We start from the raw sequence: 17,498 nt of genomic DNA on the forward strand, positions 1-17,498 counted from the left end.
CCATTATTATCATGGTGAGGAGCATGGCAGTGTGCAGACAGGTGCTGGAGCAGTAGCTGAGAGCTACATCCTGATCCGTAGGAAGAGAGAGAAACTAGACCTGGCACAGGCTTTTGAAACCTCAAAACATCCCCAGTGAAACACAAAAAACTTAAGAATTCAAATATATAAGCCTGGGGCGGGGGTGGAACAGTATTCTTATTCACACCTCCACAGCAGCCATATGTAAGGAGTTCCTAGGGAAAGGCTTTGCTTCTTGCCTGCTTGCCTTTGTACCTCAATTTCCCCTGTTGTTGCAGCTGCTGCTGCATTTCTTCCCTGATAGAAAAAAATCCACTTTCTTCTGGCTACTGATGAGAAGACCAGGAATCCTTCCTTCACACCTTCAGCACCAGGTTGGAATTGTGGAACTATCCAGCCTCCTGGGTGAGCAGGTCCCAGTTTCTCCAGTGGGAAGGCAGCTGTTGTTGCACTACCCAAATGACATGTAAGCTAACGCTTTTAATGCATACTCATTCTATGGGTTCTGCTCCTCTAGAGAACTTTGAGTAATACAGTATCTGAGAAAGCTTGCTGTTAAACATCCAACATCTGTTGAAGTCTGTTATTAGATATGTTCGTATTAGAATTGGAGATTCTATTTGTCCATATCTCTGTCCAAACCAGAGCTGCTCTGAGTTTTCAAAGCATAATTTCTGGAAGGTTTTCACACTTTGCTGGACCTCCTTGGATAGTCAGATTAGAAATGTTCTTTTTGGCCAGGACTCTTGCTATTCCTAACTGCTGTAGTCATCGCTTCTCTTTAAAGGCTTTTTTGTAAAAAACCAAACACCCAAACAAACAAGAAATGCAAAGACATAATTCACAAGGAGGCCAAATCTCTTCCCTGTATGTTGCGGAATATCAAGGGTGGTTTAGTTACTGTTTAGTTTACTCATCACAAAGGTCGGAGGGGAAATAGAAACAACAGTCTTTCTAATAGAAACAACAGTCTTTCTAAAGCCAATGTGTTACATTGAGGCAGGAAAGATATTCTCCCTAGTTAGTGCTACAAGTTTACAGCCCACATCTAGAAACTGAAAGCCACACAAGGTTGTGTAGAATTTTCTGGGTTCTAACATTTTCTATCTGTCCTTCCTAGGCAATCAATGGAGCACATCCTCCCTTACTGCTCTTCCTTCCTGACCCCTGTAGGAGTCTTAAATTTAGAAACAAGTTTGTTTTTGGTAGCCTTTAACTGAAATGCTAGGGAACTACTTCTTTGCTGCAGTTGCTCCATCTATACTAAGGAAGAGTTGCAGATTTCAATGCAGCTGCTGCCACTTTGTACAATGAAAATGTGATTTATTAAAGCAGGAGCTTACAGACTGGAGAAATGGCTCAGTAGTTCAAAGCACTGGCTACTCTTGCAGAGGACCCTGACTCAGTTCCCAGCCCCACATGGCAGCTCATAGCTACCTGTAACTCTAGTTCCAGAGGATCAGATGAGCCGGGCGGTGGTGGCGCATGCCATAATCCCAGCACTTGGGAGGCGCAAAGCTATACAGAGAAACCCTGTCTCAAAAAAAAAAAAAAAAAAAATCAAAACAAAACAAAGCAAAAATGGTCGGTGATGGCACATGCCTTTAATTCCAGCACTTGGGAGGTAGAGGCAGGCGGATCTCTGTGAGTTTCAGGCCAGCCTGGTCTACAGAGTGAGTTCCAGGACAGTCAGGGCTACACAGAAAAAAAAAAAAAAAAAAAAAAAAAAAAAAACTTGTCTTAAAAAACAAAACAAGCGCCGGGCGGTGGTGGCGCACGCCTTTAATCCCAGCACTCGGGAGGCAGAGCCAGGCGGATCTCTGTGAGTTCGAGGCCAGCCTGGGCTACCAAGTGAGCTCCAGGAAAGGCGCAAAGCTACGCAGAGAAACCCTGTCTCGAAAAACCAAAAAAAAAAAACAAAAAACAAAAAAAACAAAACAAGCCGGGCGGTGGTGGCATACGCCTTTAATCCCAGCACTCGGGAGGCAGAGCCAGGCGGATCTCTGTGAGTTCGAGGCCAGCCTGGGCTACCAAGTGAGCTCCAGGAAAGGCACAAAGCTACACAGAGAAACCCTGTCTCGAAAAACCAAAAAAAAAAAAAAAAAAAAAAAAAAAAGTATAGCTACCAGAGGATCAGATGCCCCACTCTGGTCTCTACAGTAGGAATATTTCTCTCCTCTATACTTACGATTTAACATATCTTTTGTAGCTTCCCTAAATTTGTTCCCTTCAAGACATCTTTGCTCTCCTCTCTACCTACAAAGGCAGAAACAAACCCCAGTTCCTTCTCTCTCTGCTCACACAGCATCGCACAGCATCACACACCTATCACACAGCATCTCACACTATCGCACACCATCACACACCATCAGGCCATCACACAGCACCACACACCATCAGTGAGGGGTTTGTAGCCTCTGGCTCAGAAGCATTTCTTCATGGTTGGCAGTTCCCTTGTCACTAACTTTTGCTGTTCTCTGTACTGTCTCTTGTTTGTCGCATTGCTGCTTCCTTCCTCTACTGAGGTCTTGCTTTTCACAGCTCTCTGACAGATTTGTCTCTAAAAGCAAACGTTCTTCATTATTCCATTTCTTCCTTGCCCCTTCACAAAGCAATGTAGTCAGCCATGTCATCTACCTCCTTGCCTGGATCCTCCCCTTAATCATTCCTCTAGTCTGGGGAAGTCCTGCGGGCCTTTTTGTTGTTATTGTTTTAAAATTTTATTTTATTTTATGTTTCGGAGTGTGGTAGTTTGATTGTTATTGCCCCCTCCTATTATCTCACAGGGAGTGGCACTATTAGGAGGTGGGGCTTTGTTGGAATGGGTATGGGTTTGTTGGAGGAAGTGTGTCACTGTGGGGGTGGGCTTTGAGGTTTCCTATGCTCAGAATACCATCCAGTGTTTCAGTTGACTTCCTGTTGCCTGTAAGATGAGGAACTCTCAGCTCCAGCACCATGTCTGCCTGCACGCTGCCATGCTCCCCACTATAACAATGGACTGAACTTCTGCAACTATAAGCAAGTGACTCCAGTTAAATGTTTTCTTTATAAGATTTGCTGTGGTCATGGTGTCTCTTCATAGCAACAAGAACCCTAACTAAGACAATGAGTATTTTACTTGCATGTATATATGAGTACCACATATATGTTTTGTGCCCTTGGAGATCAGAAGAGAGCATTGGATTCCCTGGAACTGGAGTGAGAGATGGTTTTAACTGCCACATGGATGCTGTGAACTGGACCCTTAGGTCATCTTCAGGAATGGTAAGTTCTCTTAACCACTGAGCCATGGATATAGTCCTTCCTTTTAAGTCTTAAAATGCTATGTCTATTAGGAGTGGGCCCCAGGTATATGTCTACCAAATTCAACCGTGTGTGTGTGTGTGTGTGTGTGTGTGTTGGGCTAACTTCTTGCTTTATCTCAGTGGTTATGTCTCTCTGAACCCGCTAAGTGGGTTAACCCATCTATGCTGCCCATAGAATTAACTTTTAAACCTGGCTAACTAAACCACACATGCTTAGTTAGCTTTTCCTCATATCCCACCTGACTTAATTTGAGGACCTCTCTCCTTCATTCTGGTGCATATCCGACTCCTCCCTGTTCAGAGCTCATCCTATTTGTACCCTGGTATCTGAACTCTGGTTCTTCAGCAGTCACTCACACATTGTGTATTGTGTACCATCTATATACCCAGAACTGTTCTATGCACTGGAGACACAAAATAATGAACAAAACACATAAAGTATGCCTTTTAAAACTACAAACAAAACAGAATAGAGAGCTCTGCTTGCATCCAGAGCACAGAGCCTGTCAGAGTGCACAGGTTGGTTGCTGTCTGTTCTTTGTGTGCTCTAACACAGCCTTCTGAACCAGTCTTCCACATTTGAATCATCACTAACCTGGACTTTGGGTCACATGAACCTCATTGGAATCTGTTGATAAGCAACCAAAAGGCTGGTTTTGCTGTAGTCAGAGGGTTTCTCTGGTCCTGCCCAGCTCTGCAGTCAGGATGAATTTCTCCCATCTACATCCCACAGCTGCTTATAAAATAATCACTCAGAGGCTTAATATTATCTACAAACTTATGGCCATGGCCTATGACTCAAGCTTCTTGCTAGCTAGCTCCTATAACTAAACTCAGCCCATTTCTATTAGTCTATATGTCGCCACGTGTTCTGTGGCTTTACCTGTGTGCCATTACATGCTGCTCCCTGGATGGTGGGATGGTGTCTCCTCTGCCTCTGCCTTTGTTCTTCCTATCTATCTGCTTGGATTTCCTGTCTGCATCTAAGCTGCCTTGCCATAGGCCAAACAGCTTTATTTATCAACCAATCAGAGCAGCACATATTCACAGCATGCAGAAAGACATCCCACAGCACTCTACAGACATATCATTTGGCCTGAGTTGATCCTACACTGTCTTCTATGCCAAGGATCAAGATTCCATGATCTCTGGTCTCAGTTACTCTCATCCCTGCAAAAGCCACATGTACTCACAAAATTAATTCATATTAGCACATTTCCTGTGCTTATTGTAGCAATGTGATCTTGAATTCAGTTTTAGAAGCTTCATTTTCATTAATTCAAATATAGAGTTCGTTAGTGACAGATGGTCCAACCAGTACTTCTACATGGTGTTAGGTGAGTTGTCTGGAGTCGTGGTTTGTGAGACTAGCTGTGGTGATATTTTATTTGTACTGAAATGTGATTTTATTTCGTATATTAGTAAATAAAGTTACCTAGGGGTCAGAGCTAATAGCAAGCCATAGCAGAAGCTGGGCAGTGGTGGTGCACGCCTTTAATCCCAGTTCTTTGGAGGCAGAGCTAGGCGGGTCTCTGTGTGTTCAAGGATACAGCCAGCATGGAGACACATGCCTTTAATCTCAATACCAACCATAGAAGACCAGGAGGTCTGTACAGACAGGCAGTGACGAGGAGGTCATGTGGTTGGGTTTACAAACATTGAGAAGGCAGAATAGAAAGTCTATAAAAAAGACAAACAGGAAGTAGCTCTCTTGCGGAAGAGGACAGCAGCAGCAGTGAAGGGTAAGGCTCTTAGCTCTGACCTCTTGGGCTTTCATCTCTGCACTGGCTCTGTGTTTCTTATTTAATAAGATAGTTACATCTACAACTAGCCTTCCTATACAAGTGGAAGTGACTAGTGGATACTTTGGCTGACCTAACCCATGATGGACTGTGAGGTTCTTGCTCAATTTCTACCTATAATAGCAGCTCCGTGTTAGTGAATGCTGCTGGTAAGGAGGTGTCTGCTGCCCACATGTGTGTGTCTTCTTGACCAAGAGCTGCAGTGGTCATTTAGAGATAATTACTGAGAGCCCCCTAGTGTCTTCATTGGCTGAATCATTCAAACAGACCCCAGTACTTCTGTGACTGCCATGAAGCACGTGAACCAGACCAAGAAGCGGGTACATGTATGAATGGAAATGGATCCTTTATAAATGTGACAGAAATCATGAGAGAGAAAATATTGAACAAACCAGTGCTTGATGTGGTTAAGAGAATTAGAGTACCAGCCCCCCTCCATATAAACATCTTTCCTTTTCATTATAAATGTCAATTATGGAATGGGAAATATTTATGTTAATACTATGCTAGACCAGTGAAGTAATATTCTAATGATGTAAAAAATCTTGATATCAAGGCAGAAACCAGCAGGCCTTAAAATGGTCACAGGGGAGCACAGCAAAAGTCCCCCCTAAACAGTACACTGATGGGCCTATGTTCTTCAAACAAAGTGACAAGTTGAAAGTTTTCTGTTTTTAGAGTTCTTGGCTTACACATTCTTACCTCATCAGAATGTTCCAGGGAGGCTCCTGATGCTCCAGGGTGTACAGTCTACTTGGTCCAGAAGCACAAGGAGAAATCCAATATAACAGTGCATGCTAAATCACATTGGCAGGTTTGCTCACATTCAAGTTTCAACTCATATTCATATTTTCTTCTCATAGGGCATGAGCATCCCTATGACACCATAATGAGAAACATTTAAAATACTGTCAATCAACGATGGGAATCAAGAAATTGCACAGCTTTTCCTATCCTGCCTGGGCTGTATGTGCAACAAGCAGATATACAGGGGCGATTCATCCTAAAGCCCAGAGACCCAGCAAGAAACCAGAAGTGGAACAGTGAGTCCCTGACCTTCCTTCAAGTGGCCTTTCTCAATTCCAATTGCTGTTCTGCATAAAATATCAATGCATAGTGTCATTTCTTGCTTGGAAAGGAACAAAATAAAAAACCAAACAACATGCCCCAGGCCGGACTTGAGAGAATTCTAAGTGCTGCAAGACTCAGCTTGTTCATAGTGAGAACGTTTCATTCTTCCAGGCAGATTGTCACCATAAGCTGGTATGCCAAGATACTGCATACATATGTGTGCATACACTTTTGGTCCCATTAGAATATGATCTCTAAGACCTGGATCCCCATATGTTCCCCATCATGTGGGTTTATGATCAGAGCAAAACATGGCCTAATCACTGCACTTAGACAAACCTGTAATGAAAGTTATACAGAAAAATTATATGTATGGAAGGGGAGATCATCTGTTCTGGGCTTGAGTAGAAATGGCCTTAGGATTGGATCCCAGTCTCTAGTCTCACTTCAATTCACAAAACAACTGTGTTTTATATGTGTCTTTAGATCTGAGTCTGAGCTAGAAATGAACCTAATATTTATATACTGGGGCCTTTGAATTTATTTAAATATTTTTTCAGATTACACTATACTTTCATTATTTTTGCTTTTCTACAAAACCTCTCATGAATCACTTTGATTGCTTTCGAATTCTTGTCTTTTTAAAAATTTACAAATATACATGCATAAACACATGTACACATCAACATACACATACTCACTCACTCATACATCTTACTCAATCTGAATAATATTACTTGTGTTTTAAGGTCTGACTATTTGGTATTGGAAAGCCAACCAGTATATTGTATGCTGAAAAAGACTGTGTTTTGCTCTGTCACTCCTTTGTTTACTGTTAACACATCTGTTATAGTAATTTTTTGTTTGTTTTGTTTTGTTTTTTTGAGATAGGGTTTTTCTATGTAGTTTTGGTGCCTGTCCTGGATCTTGCTCTGCAGACCAGGCTGGCCTCGAACTCAAAGAGATCTGCTTGGCTCTGCCTCCCAAGTGCTGGGATTAAAGGCATGGGCCACCACTGCCTGGCTGTCATAGTAACTTTTTAAAGATTTCATTATGGCCCAATATTCTAAAAGCAATCTTAGAAGGAAAGAGAGACTTTGATCTCAGCTTTGAACTAACACAGTGGGAGCATGGGCCCAGAGTCTGTCTGACAAACGTAGTCATGCACACTTTCTCATGAGGGCATCTGCTGCTGATGAGAGAAATCTGTCAGTGGTTCTCCAAAAAGCTCAGCGAGAAAGCTCAGAATGGGAAGAGACACACTCTGACATTGGAGGACAATAGAACACTGCTTGATGTGAATACCAGTGAGGGTGGCTGTGAAAAAGGGTATGACACTGAGGCCTCTGATGGGACAAAACTCATGAATCATGTTAACTAGGTATCAAGTACCTCATGATGTAATGTGGGGGTTAGACAGCGTTGTGTAGTGAGAATTCCCACAGAAGAACACTCAGATCAGGTCTCCGTGATGAACCGTGCAGAGTATAGGGAAGAAAACTATACATATACACACACAACAGGATGAGTAACCAATTTAACAATGTGGGGAATTTTATATCAGAAATGATAACCTCGTTGTATGCATTACAGCATGTATCTTATGCAATTGGAAATCTGCGACAAAGGTTGCATAAATGAAACTACTCCATGTAATGATCTCATCTCCTCTTTAGATACAGAGGAGCCAACCGTTAAGAGAAGATGGCCTTTCATATCCTGGTTGTTCTACAAGGGCTATGTGCCCCACCAGGACCAAGTGTGCACAGTCCTGCCAGTTGTGAAGAGAGGAAAACTCTTTGGAAAAGATCTGACTGCCATCTGCGAGGATGGCAATCTATCTACAGCAATTCTGGTAGGTCTCACATGATTCTTCTCTGGCTGTCCTAAGGACAAAATCCTGCTTCTAAATAACCCCCTTCAATTCTATCATCAAGTGGAGAAACAAATGTGCATCAAATCATTGCCTTAAGTATAGAAAGGTAAGTGAGGGCTATTCGCCAGAAACCATGTATTGGAAAAGTTGGATTAAATCACTTTACTGTAGTGGGAAATCTGATTAAAAATAAACATTGCCTGAGGTTTCAGGGTTAACATTAGGGTGGGATGGGTACATCAGGAGATAGAAGCACCAAAACCAGTTCAGTTCCTCTTCACCCACGCCAACTCTTGCATTGCAACTATGCACACCATTAGCCTGGTTCTCGAGAAGGAAATCCTGCTCTGTGCTGCAGGTAGAGTGACAGGTGCTTCTCTTTCTTTCTCTCAGGACATGCTATCATTTCTTAGTGAAAAGGGGCCAATCACTGAAGGTATCTTCAGAACATCTGGGGATATAAGATTATTCTGAGCCCTAAAAGAAAGGCTGGATTCTGGGACAGAAGTTAGCTTGAACAACGGAAATGTCCCTGTTGTGGCATCGATCTTAAAGAGAGGGAGAGTTCTTTTATCCTCTACACTCAGGATTCCTCTCAATCTGTGTGAGTAGTTTCCCTCATCACATTTACTCTTGAAGGATAGTAGACAGGAATGATAGAAATATGATAAGCCGAAAGGTCCCTCTGATGCTTATAACACAAGGGTTCAAACATAAACCAGTCACAGTGAATGGTAATGTAACAAGGCATCTTTTATTTGATTCCTCTGTTCCTCATGCGACACAGGTTTCAAAATAATCACAGGGTATGGATGTAGACAGAAATTTCTCAGGTACTGCCCCGCCCCCACGGTCCAGACAAATGTCTCTCACCCACAGTCCTGCAGCCACTCGGACCCAAGTAAATACACAGAGGCCTGTATTATTTACACCTGTATGGCCTATCGCTTTAGTTGCTTGCCAGCTAGCTCTTTCATCTTAAATCAACCCATTTCTATAAATCTATATGTTGCCACGTGGCCATAGTGCTACCCGTCTGCTGACATCTTGTTGCTCCTTTGGCAGCATGCTTGTGTCTCTCTGCCTCTGCCTTTCTTCTTTCCTGTCTCTCTCCTTGGATTTCCTCCTGCCTCTAAGCTGCCTTGCCATAGGCCAAAGCAGCTCATTTATTAACCAATGGGAACAACATATATTCACAGTGTACAGAAAGACATCTCCCAGCACTTCCCCTTTTTCTATCTAATCAAAAAGGAAGGTTTTAGCTTTAACATAGTAAAATTATGTATAACGAACAGTTGTCAAGCAAGAATTACAGTTGCAATATATAGTCTATTTGTATTTGGGAAAATTAAAGACATATTCTGTCATCTATCCCGTATTTGTGAGTCTAAAGTTTCATGTCTAGTTTATCTTTTATCACAACTAAGGAGAATTATAACTACAACTATTTAGTCTTCAACTACATCAAAGACCCCAGAAGGATATAATATTACCTAAGTAAATAGGAAGTGTGTTGTAAGCAACTTCCAAAAATGTAGAATGACAGAGACAGCCAGTTGCCTGGAGAGTCACCCAAAGATGCAATGTTGGAGCATCCATCTTCAGCCAATAGGCCTAGAGCTTTTTTGGTCACTTCTTCCCTTGTTCTGTAGAATGTCTGGCACTCTCCTCTGCGAAGCAGGAACCTGAAGGACCATCTTGCTTTGTTTTGGCAAAATTTAGTAGTCATTTTTCCATAGGTCCTACATGTCCAGTATATACAACATTTTTTCAATCAGTCCAGGCAAGAACAGTTTCTTGTCCACATAGCAGTTCTGCCAAGAAGAAGATAAACTCCATATGGAGTGTCTTCGATGCTCCTCTTCCTCTTTGAAGTAAATTGGTACTACCAGGAGCAGACATGTCTCATTGTTCAGGAAAATCTAAGTTTTTAAAACATTTAAATGCCATATTCTGTAGGTCTTTAAAGTGTTTGAAGATTACCTACCTAATTGAAATATATCTATGTATACCTAGAAAACTTAACTAACATGACTATATGTTTGATTATCATGGATGACTAATTATTAATCTGTATACTTTACAATTTCAAATGAGCTGCACAAACATAATTCTTAAATAAGAATAGAAATATACATACAGTATAACAAAAGTAACTTTAAATTTGTACCAATAAACTAAAATCCATAGCAATGTAAAACATTTTAAACAAGTTGTTGCTCTTTAAAAGTAGATTCAATAATCTACCCTTTTATCCTATCATATCTATACTATCCCCTTTTCTTTTTTAGAAAGATTGCATTTATAATTAACCCCCTTTAAATAAAAATAAACATTTATAAACAATATTTTGGGAATGTGGGCGTAGCTTCTCATACTACTTCCTGCTGGTTGGGGGTGCTGGCAATCTTATGGGGATTCTGAGAAAATTAAGAGTTATGGTCAAGTCCTGACTGGAGTAGTCTGTGAGACTGCATAGTCTGAGCCAGTTTGCTTGATGCTGTTCTCGATGTTCAAAACATCTGGAAACCTCTCAGGGGGTCTTCCTTGATCAAACCATCTTAGCTTGGAAGCAATCCATAGATTCTCATCTTCTGTGGAAACAAAAGTAGAACCTCTTTCCCAAAGCAATATATTCTTAGACACAAATTTTGAAGATACCCTTAAAAATACATACATATATATATATATATATATATATATATATATATATATATATATATATATATAGGCTTAACTCAGTAGCCCTTGCAATCAAATGTCTTTTTGAAGTTAAAAATCCCAAAGACAATATAATCCAGACTCTCTGTGTAATTTCCATCTTTACATGGCTTATTTTTTATATTACATTTACTGTCTCTTTAAACACTTTAATTTTTAAAACTATCTATTTCTTTATATAACTGTTTATCCTCCTTTTCCTCTCTCTTCCAAGCCTAAGTGCATTTTTAAACATAACATAAACCATTTAGGGGTTCATTCCATCTGAATCTGTCTTTTTGTGAATCTATTGCTTTAAAATGCTGCATGGATAGGACTGAAACAGCAGCCTTGGCTGCTGGCTCTGCCCCCTTCAGGTGCCCAACATGGTAGAGGTAATTCATCGCCAGCTCTGGGAGCCATGCTCTCTGCCAACTCATGGAGGCAGTGGGTCTATGCCTCTATCAAGGAATGTGTAGCTTAGAAACTTTTTTTTTGTCTGCACTAGCAAAACCTAAATCCACCGTGCAGTATGCTACATGGCTTGGAGACACCTCTGTGTACTGCCGAGGGAATCTGCCATGCTATAAGTCAAGCCCACATGCTGTGAACCCGCCATACTATAGCTCATGGCTTGCCTGAGAGACACAACTAGGAAGCTGCTCTTGGCTCCATTTTAGAACCCTTTTTAAAATTCTCTCAGGATTTAGGTGGAAACTCCTTGCTCCATGTTGGGCAGCCAAATGTAGCCAGAAGTTTTCTCCAGTCCTGCCCGGTCCCCCATAGTCCAGACAAATCTCTCTCTCCTGTGGTCCTACAGTGACTCAGACCCAAATAAACACACAGAGGCTTATATTATTTACAAACTGTATGGCCTATGGCTTTAGCTGCTTGCCAGCTAACTCTTTCATCTTAAATCAACCCATTTTTATGAATCTGTATGTTGCCACATGGCCGTGGTGTTACCCATCTGCTGACATCTTGTTGCTCCCTCAGCAGCAGGCTTGTGTCCCTCTGCCTTTGCCTTTCTTCTTTCCTGTCTCTCTCCTTAGATTTCCCACCTGCCTCTAAGCTGCCTTGCCATAGGCCAAAGCAGCTCATTTATTAACCATTGGGAACAGGAACAACATATATTCACTGCATACAGAAAGACATCCCCCTGCACATGGAGGGTCATTTTATACAGGCACATGAGTGTACACCTTGTGTACATGCCTAGTCAGGTCTGTTTTGTACCAGTTTTCATCATTCTCTGTCACTCTCTACTTTTTTTTCCCTGAGAGGCAAGTTTTCCTTCCTTAGAACATATATCTCTTCCACATATACTTTGGCTAAACATACTCAGTAAGATTTCATTATCTTCCTGTCTCCTTCTTATCCAAATGCAGGTCCCCATGGCTTTGAAGCAGGCATTCTTAATCATTGAGCCATCTCTTCAGCCCCATAGAATGTTACTTTTATGTTACAATTAAAATTAAAATTAAATCACTCATTTCACTCCTTTCCTTTCCTTACTCTAAGTCCTCTTGTTTCCCATCAACTTCCCACTTCCTTTCAAATGCAGGGTCCATTTTCTTTAATTTTTGTAATTACATACATATATACATACACATCCATAAAAATGTTAAAACAATCTGATGAGTCCACTTATGGTTATCAGTATATGCACTATTTCTTAGCCACCAATTGCTATTGAATTACCAATTAGGGGGTTCATCTTTGAGGAAGACTTATTTTTCAACTCTCTGTAGTATTTATGTGTCTATAGTTCTACATCTAGAAATTTGTTTTCATAAGATTTCTGCATTTCAAATTAGTGCTACTATGGATGATATTTTTGTTCAGGTATTTTTTAAGCAACCATATTGTTTCCCAGTTTTGTGATATTTATTTGACAATCAATATAAAAAGACACACATTCCATTTCCTCCACCACTTACAGGATGTTATGTTATTGTTTGGTTTTGCTCTTTTGAGGGGCCCATCACCCACCTTCCATATAAATCACATGTGGAGGCTTATTCTTAATTATAAATGCCCAAGCTTAGCTTGGCTTCTTTCTTGCCAGCTTTTCTTATCTTTAAATTATCCCATCTATCTTTTGCCTCTGGGATTTTTCATTTACTTACTTCTGTATATCTTACTTTCACTCTTACTCTGTGGCTTGCTGTGTAGCTGGGTGACTGGCCCCTGGAGGCCTCCTCTTTCTCTGATTCCTTGATCTCCCTTTTCCCAGATTTCTTCTTCTATTTATTCTCTCTTCCTGCCAGCCCCACCTATTTCTCTCTCCTGTCTCAACACTGGCTGTTCAGCTCTTTATTTGACCATCGGGTTGTTTTAGATAGGCACAGTAACACAGCTTCACTGAGTTAAACAAATGCAACATAAACAAAAGTAACACATCTTAAAATAGTATTCTACAACATTTTCCCCCATTTTGTCTGAATAAAAATGAAAGGTTTTAACTTTAACATAGTAAAACTTAATAAAATCGCCAGGCGGTGGTGGTGCATGCCTTTAATCCCAGCACTCCGGAGGCAGAGGCAGGAGGATCTCTGAGTTCAAGGCCAGCCTGGGCTACCAAGTGAGTCCCAGGAAAGGCACAAAGCTGCATAGAGAAACCCTGTCTCGAAAAAAGAACAACAACAACAACAACTTAATAAAATAAAAACAGTTCAAGTAAGAATTACATTTGCAATATTCTGTCCATTTGTAGTTAGCATACTCAGAGAAAATAATGCATTGTCTAACCTATCATAGTGAGTCCAAAGTTTTACACCTAACTTACTATCAAACTAAGGAAAACTGCAACTATAACTACCTAGTCTTTAACTCCATCAAAGACTCAGAAGGATATAATATTATCTAACAACAGAGACATTTGGCTGCCTGGACAGTCATCCAAAGTTCCTCTTCAACGTTGGAGCATCCATCTTCAGCCTGTAGGCTGAGAATATATGGCAAACTTTTCAATGAAGCAGAAAATTTGAAGGACTGTTCTGCCTTATATTGGCAAAGTTCATCAATAGTTTTCCTCCATGTCTTGCAAAATATCTGGCAGACTTTTCTGTGAAGCAGGAATTTTGAAGGACTGTCCTGCCTTGTTTTGTCAAAGTTGAATAGTTTTTTTTCCCTGTGTGTCCTGCATGTCCAGTCTGCACAGCACATTGTCAGCAGTCAAAGGCAAGAGCAGTTTTTTGCCCAGTAGCTAACACTGCCACAATGAAAGCAAACTCCTTAAGGAGTTTCTTCAGTGCCCATCACCTCTCAAGTAAATTGGTGCTGGCAATAGCAGACTTGTCTCATTATCATAAAAAAACCTTAGGTTAACAAAATCTTATAAATGCCATATTTTCTAGGTCTTTGAAGTATTTGAAGACCATATATCTAAAATATAAATCTATATGACCTGAAAGCAAACCTAACATATCTACATATTAGATTGTTAAGGATGACTAACTACTAACCTATGTTTCTTGATTATCCTGAATAGTTCATAATAATAGCTTTCAAAAATAGATTGTTACCTTAAATCTTAAAAGAACTCCATAGTTACAATACTTTAAACAAGAGTAGAAACATATATACAATATGTTGTAAGAAAAATAACCTTAAATTTGTATCAATATACAAAAATCCTTTAACCAAGATTAAGAACTTATAAACAGTATAACAAAAATGGCCTTAAATTTGTATAAATATACAAAAGTCCTTAAATAAGAATAGAAACATATATACAGTGTTTTATAACAAAAATTGCCTTAAATTTGTATCAATATACAAGTCTTTTAAACAAGAATAGAAACATGTACTGTGTGGTGTAACAAAAATTACCTTAAATTTGTATCAATATATAAAAGCCCTTGCAAATACAAAATATTTGAAATTAATAGTTGTTTTTCAGTTTATAGTAGACTCAATAATCTATCTTATTATTTAAAGTATATTCAATAATATATAATTCTATCTTATCATTCCTATATTCCCCTAAATGATAGCAAACATCCATAACCCACCAAAAAACCAGAAGCCTCCCACAACCCATCTTTTGGGAATGTGGACGTCGTTTTCTCCAAACTGCTTCCTGCTGTCTGTGGACGAAGGGATCCCCAGAGGTCCCTGAGAAAATTTTGAGAGGATGACCAAGTCTCGGGAAGACCAGCAGTAACCTTTGCTGATAGATACCACCTGTCAAGGTTCAGGAGGTCTCTCTTGATCAAACCTGGTCCACATTAACCTGGGACGAATCCAAAGCCTCTCATCTTCTGTGGAAACAAAAGCAAAACCACTTCTCCAAAGCAATGCATCTTTTAAGTTCCATTATACGCACATGTTTTTTGACTTCTGTTTTACAATTAAGGCTTCTTACAATATCAAGGCTGGTGTATGTCATCAGTCCCTCTTTCAATCCCATGTCTCTCAGCAGCTGTTGTTTGGTTGTCAACATTCAAAAAAATTAAAATCAACACAATACTACACAAGATCCAGACTCCCAGGGTTTTTCTCATCTTACATGGTGGCTTTTTTTTCTTTAGTCTTTAAAGATTTTGTTTTATAAACTATTCATTTTTTATGACTATATCCTTTTTTTTCTTTCTTAAGCCTACGTATATTGTAAAACACAATGGAACTTGTTTAGCAGTATTTCCATTTTGGACCTCTTTTACTGAGCATCTCTATTTTTTTTTTTGACCTTGTGAGCAAACTTTAGAACTACTAAGCTGCACCTAAATCCTCTTTAGCATTCCTCAGCTGACTCTGTCCAATTCTTGAGTCATGAAACCTAAGCCTAGAAAGCCGAAGACCTGTTCAGAAGTAGATTCAACCTTCCTGGATCTCTAGAATGCTGAGATGCTTGCACTGTGGCAGGCATTTTTTTACTTAGTGTTTTATTCCTACTTAACATACTAGCTGCCCAAGGGCTCACCAGCTGGCATAAACTCTTAAAGAAGCTCTATCCTCTTTTGTTTTTTCAAGCATTCTCAGGCCCTATGTCAAAATGTTGTTTTTTGTTTTTTTCTCTTTTGGGGTTTCTGCCACCCAGCTCCCAAATAAATCATACATGAAGGCTTATTCATAATTGTAAATGCCCAGCTAGCTCATTCTGTAGAGCATGACACTGTTAATCTCAGGGTCATGGATTTGAGCCCCACATTGTGTACCAAAATGTTGTTGGTTTTGTTCTTTTGAGGGGCCCACCATCCACCTCTCAAATCACACACAGAGGCTTATTCTTAATTATAAATGCCCAGCCTTAGCTTGGCTTCTTTCTTTCCAGATTTTCTTATCTTTTTATTATTCTACCTACCTTTTGCCTCTGGGCTTTTTCCTTTTCTTACTTCTGTATATCTTACTCTCACTCTTATTTTGTAGCTTGTTGTGTAGCTGGGTGGCTTGCCTCTGGAGTCTTCCTCCTCCTCTGGCTCCTTGACCTCCCCTTCCAGATTTCTCCTATTTATTCTCATTGCCTGACAGCCCCAACTATTTTTCTCTCCTGCCTTGGCACTGGCAGGTTCGGCACTATATTAGACCATCAGGTGTTTTAGACAGGCACAGTAACACAGCTACACAAAGTTAAACAAATGCAACATAAACAAAAGTAACACACCTTAATATAATATTCCACAACAATGTTACTAGAAGCATTTTTTCTCAGAACACAGCACTTGAAAGAAAGTCCAGGATCACTCATCCTTTGCTTATGAGCACATGGGTCTATGCAATTAGATCACTTATTTCAGAGCCATTAGGGTGAAAAGCAAAAAGCCCTTGATTGTGAAGAAATCACCATAACATGTATGTTTGCCATTTAAAAATAGAATTTGAGTGGGCTGGAGAGATGACTGAGACGTTAAGAGCACTGGCTGCTCTTCCAAAGGTACTGAGTTCAATTCCCAGCAACCACATGGTGGCTCACTACCATCTGTAATGAGATCTGGTGCCCTCTTCTGGCCTGCAGGGATGTGTGCAGGCAGAACACTGTATACATAATAAATAAATTTTAAAAAAATAGAATTTGAAATGAGGTATTGATCTCTTAAGTGTGTGCTAGTTTGCTCTACCCAAAATCTGGTCTTAGGTTTCTAGTTTTGATGGACAAAATTTAAGAATCAACATGTAAGACTAGGTTCCAACTAGGGGACAGAGTGGGAACTATGAACAAAGTTTTAACTAAACTGAATTTTACAGTTGGATGTATTTTTAGCAATTCCTGTAATTATATTTTCTACAAAAAATGTTTTCTATGGATGGAAGGAGTTTCTTCAAAATATACCAGGAAGTGTGCTGACGTCTAGACTATATGATGAATGGCTTGGTGTCCTCGACCAAGTGTGTGAAGAGAAGAAAGTAGCTGCAGTGCAGAGGTAATGATTCACTAATTTCCTGAGCAACACCAACAAAAATAGGAATGATGTTTGCTTAGACACATTAGATCATATACCACAGAATCGTTTACTAAACATATTGACAGACAACAAAAGGTTTCAATTGTTCACAAATACAGAAGACATTGTGAAAGAAGAAGTATGACTTGGGGAGTCACAGTTGCCCACGCTTTTAATCTCAGCATTTATGTAACGTGTGTGTGTGTGTGTGTGTGTGTGTGTGTGTGTGTGTGTATCAATTAAATTTGTTCCTTTTTTCTGACTTTGGGGAGATATTTCAAGCAATATTTATAGGATATATTACTCATTTTATTCTCAGAGGACCATGAATAAGATA

The 17,498-nt window shown here is 40.0% G+C and overlaps 1 protein-coding gene across 1 annotated transcript in view; it reads right to left on the reverse strand.

The window, feature by feature from the left end:
- Window positions 1-681: 681 nt before the first annotated feature.
- Window positions 682-17,498, reverse strand: part of Ankub1 (ankyrin repeat and ubiquitin domain containing 1) — a 95,228-nt gene continuing 78,411 nt past the window's right edge. The window contains 1 exon segment of the mRNA XM_028882195.2: window positions 682-809. Coding sequence (XP_028738028.2) covers window positions 682-809 — 128 coding nt within the window.

Source organism: Peromyscus leucopus, chromosome 6, assembly GCF_004664715.2.
Source record: "Peromyscus leucopus breed LL Stock chromosome 6, UCI_PerLeu_2.1, whole genome shotgun sequence".
Taxonomy (NCBI): Eukaryota; Metazoa; Chordata; class Mammalia; order Rodentia; family Cricetidae; genus Peromyscus; species Peromyscus leucopus.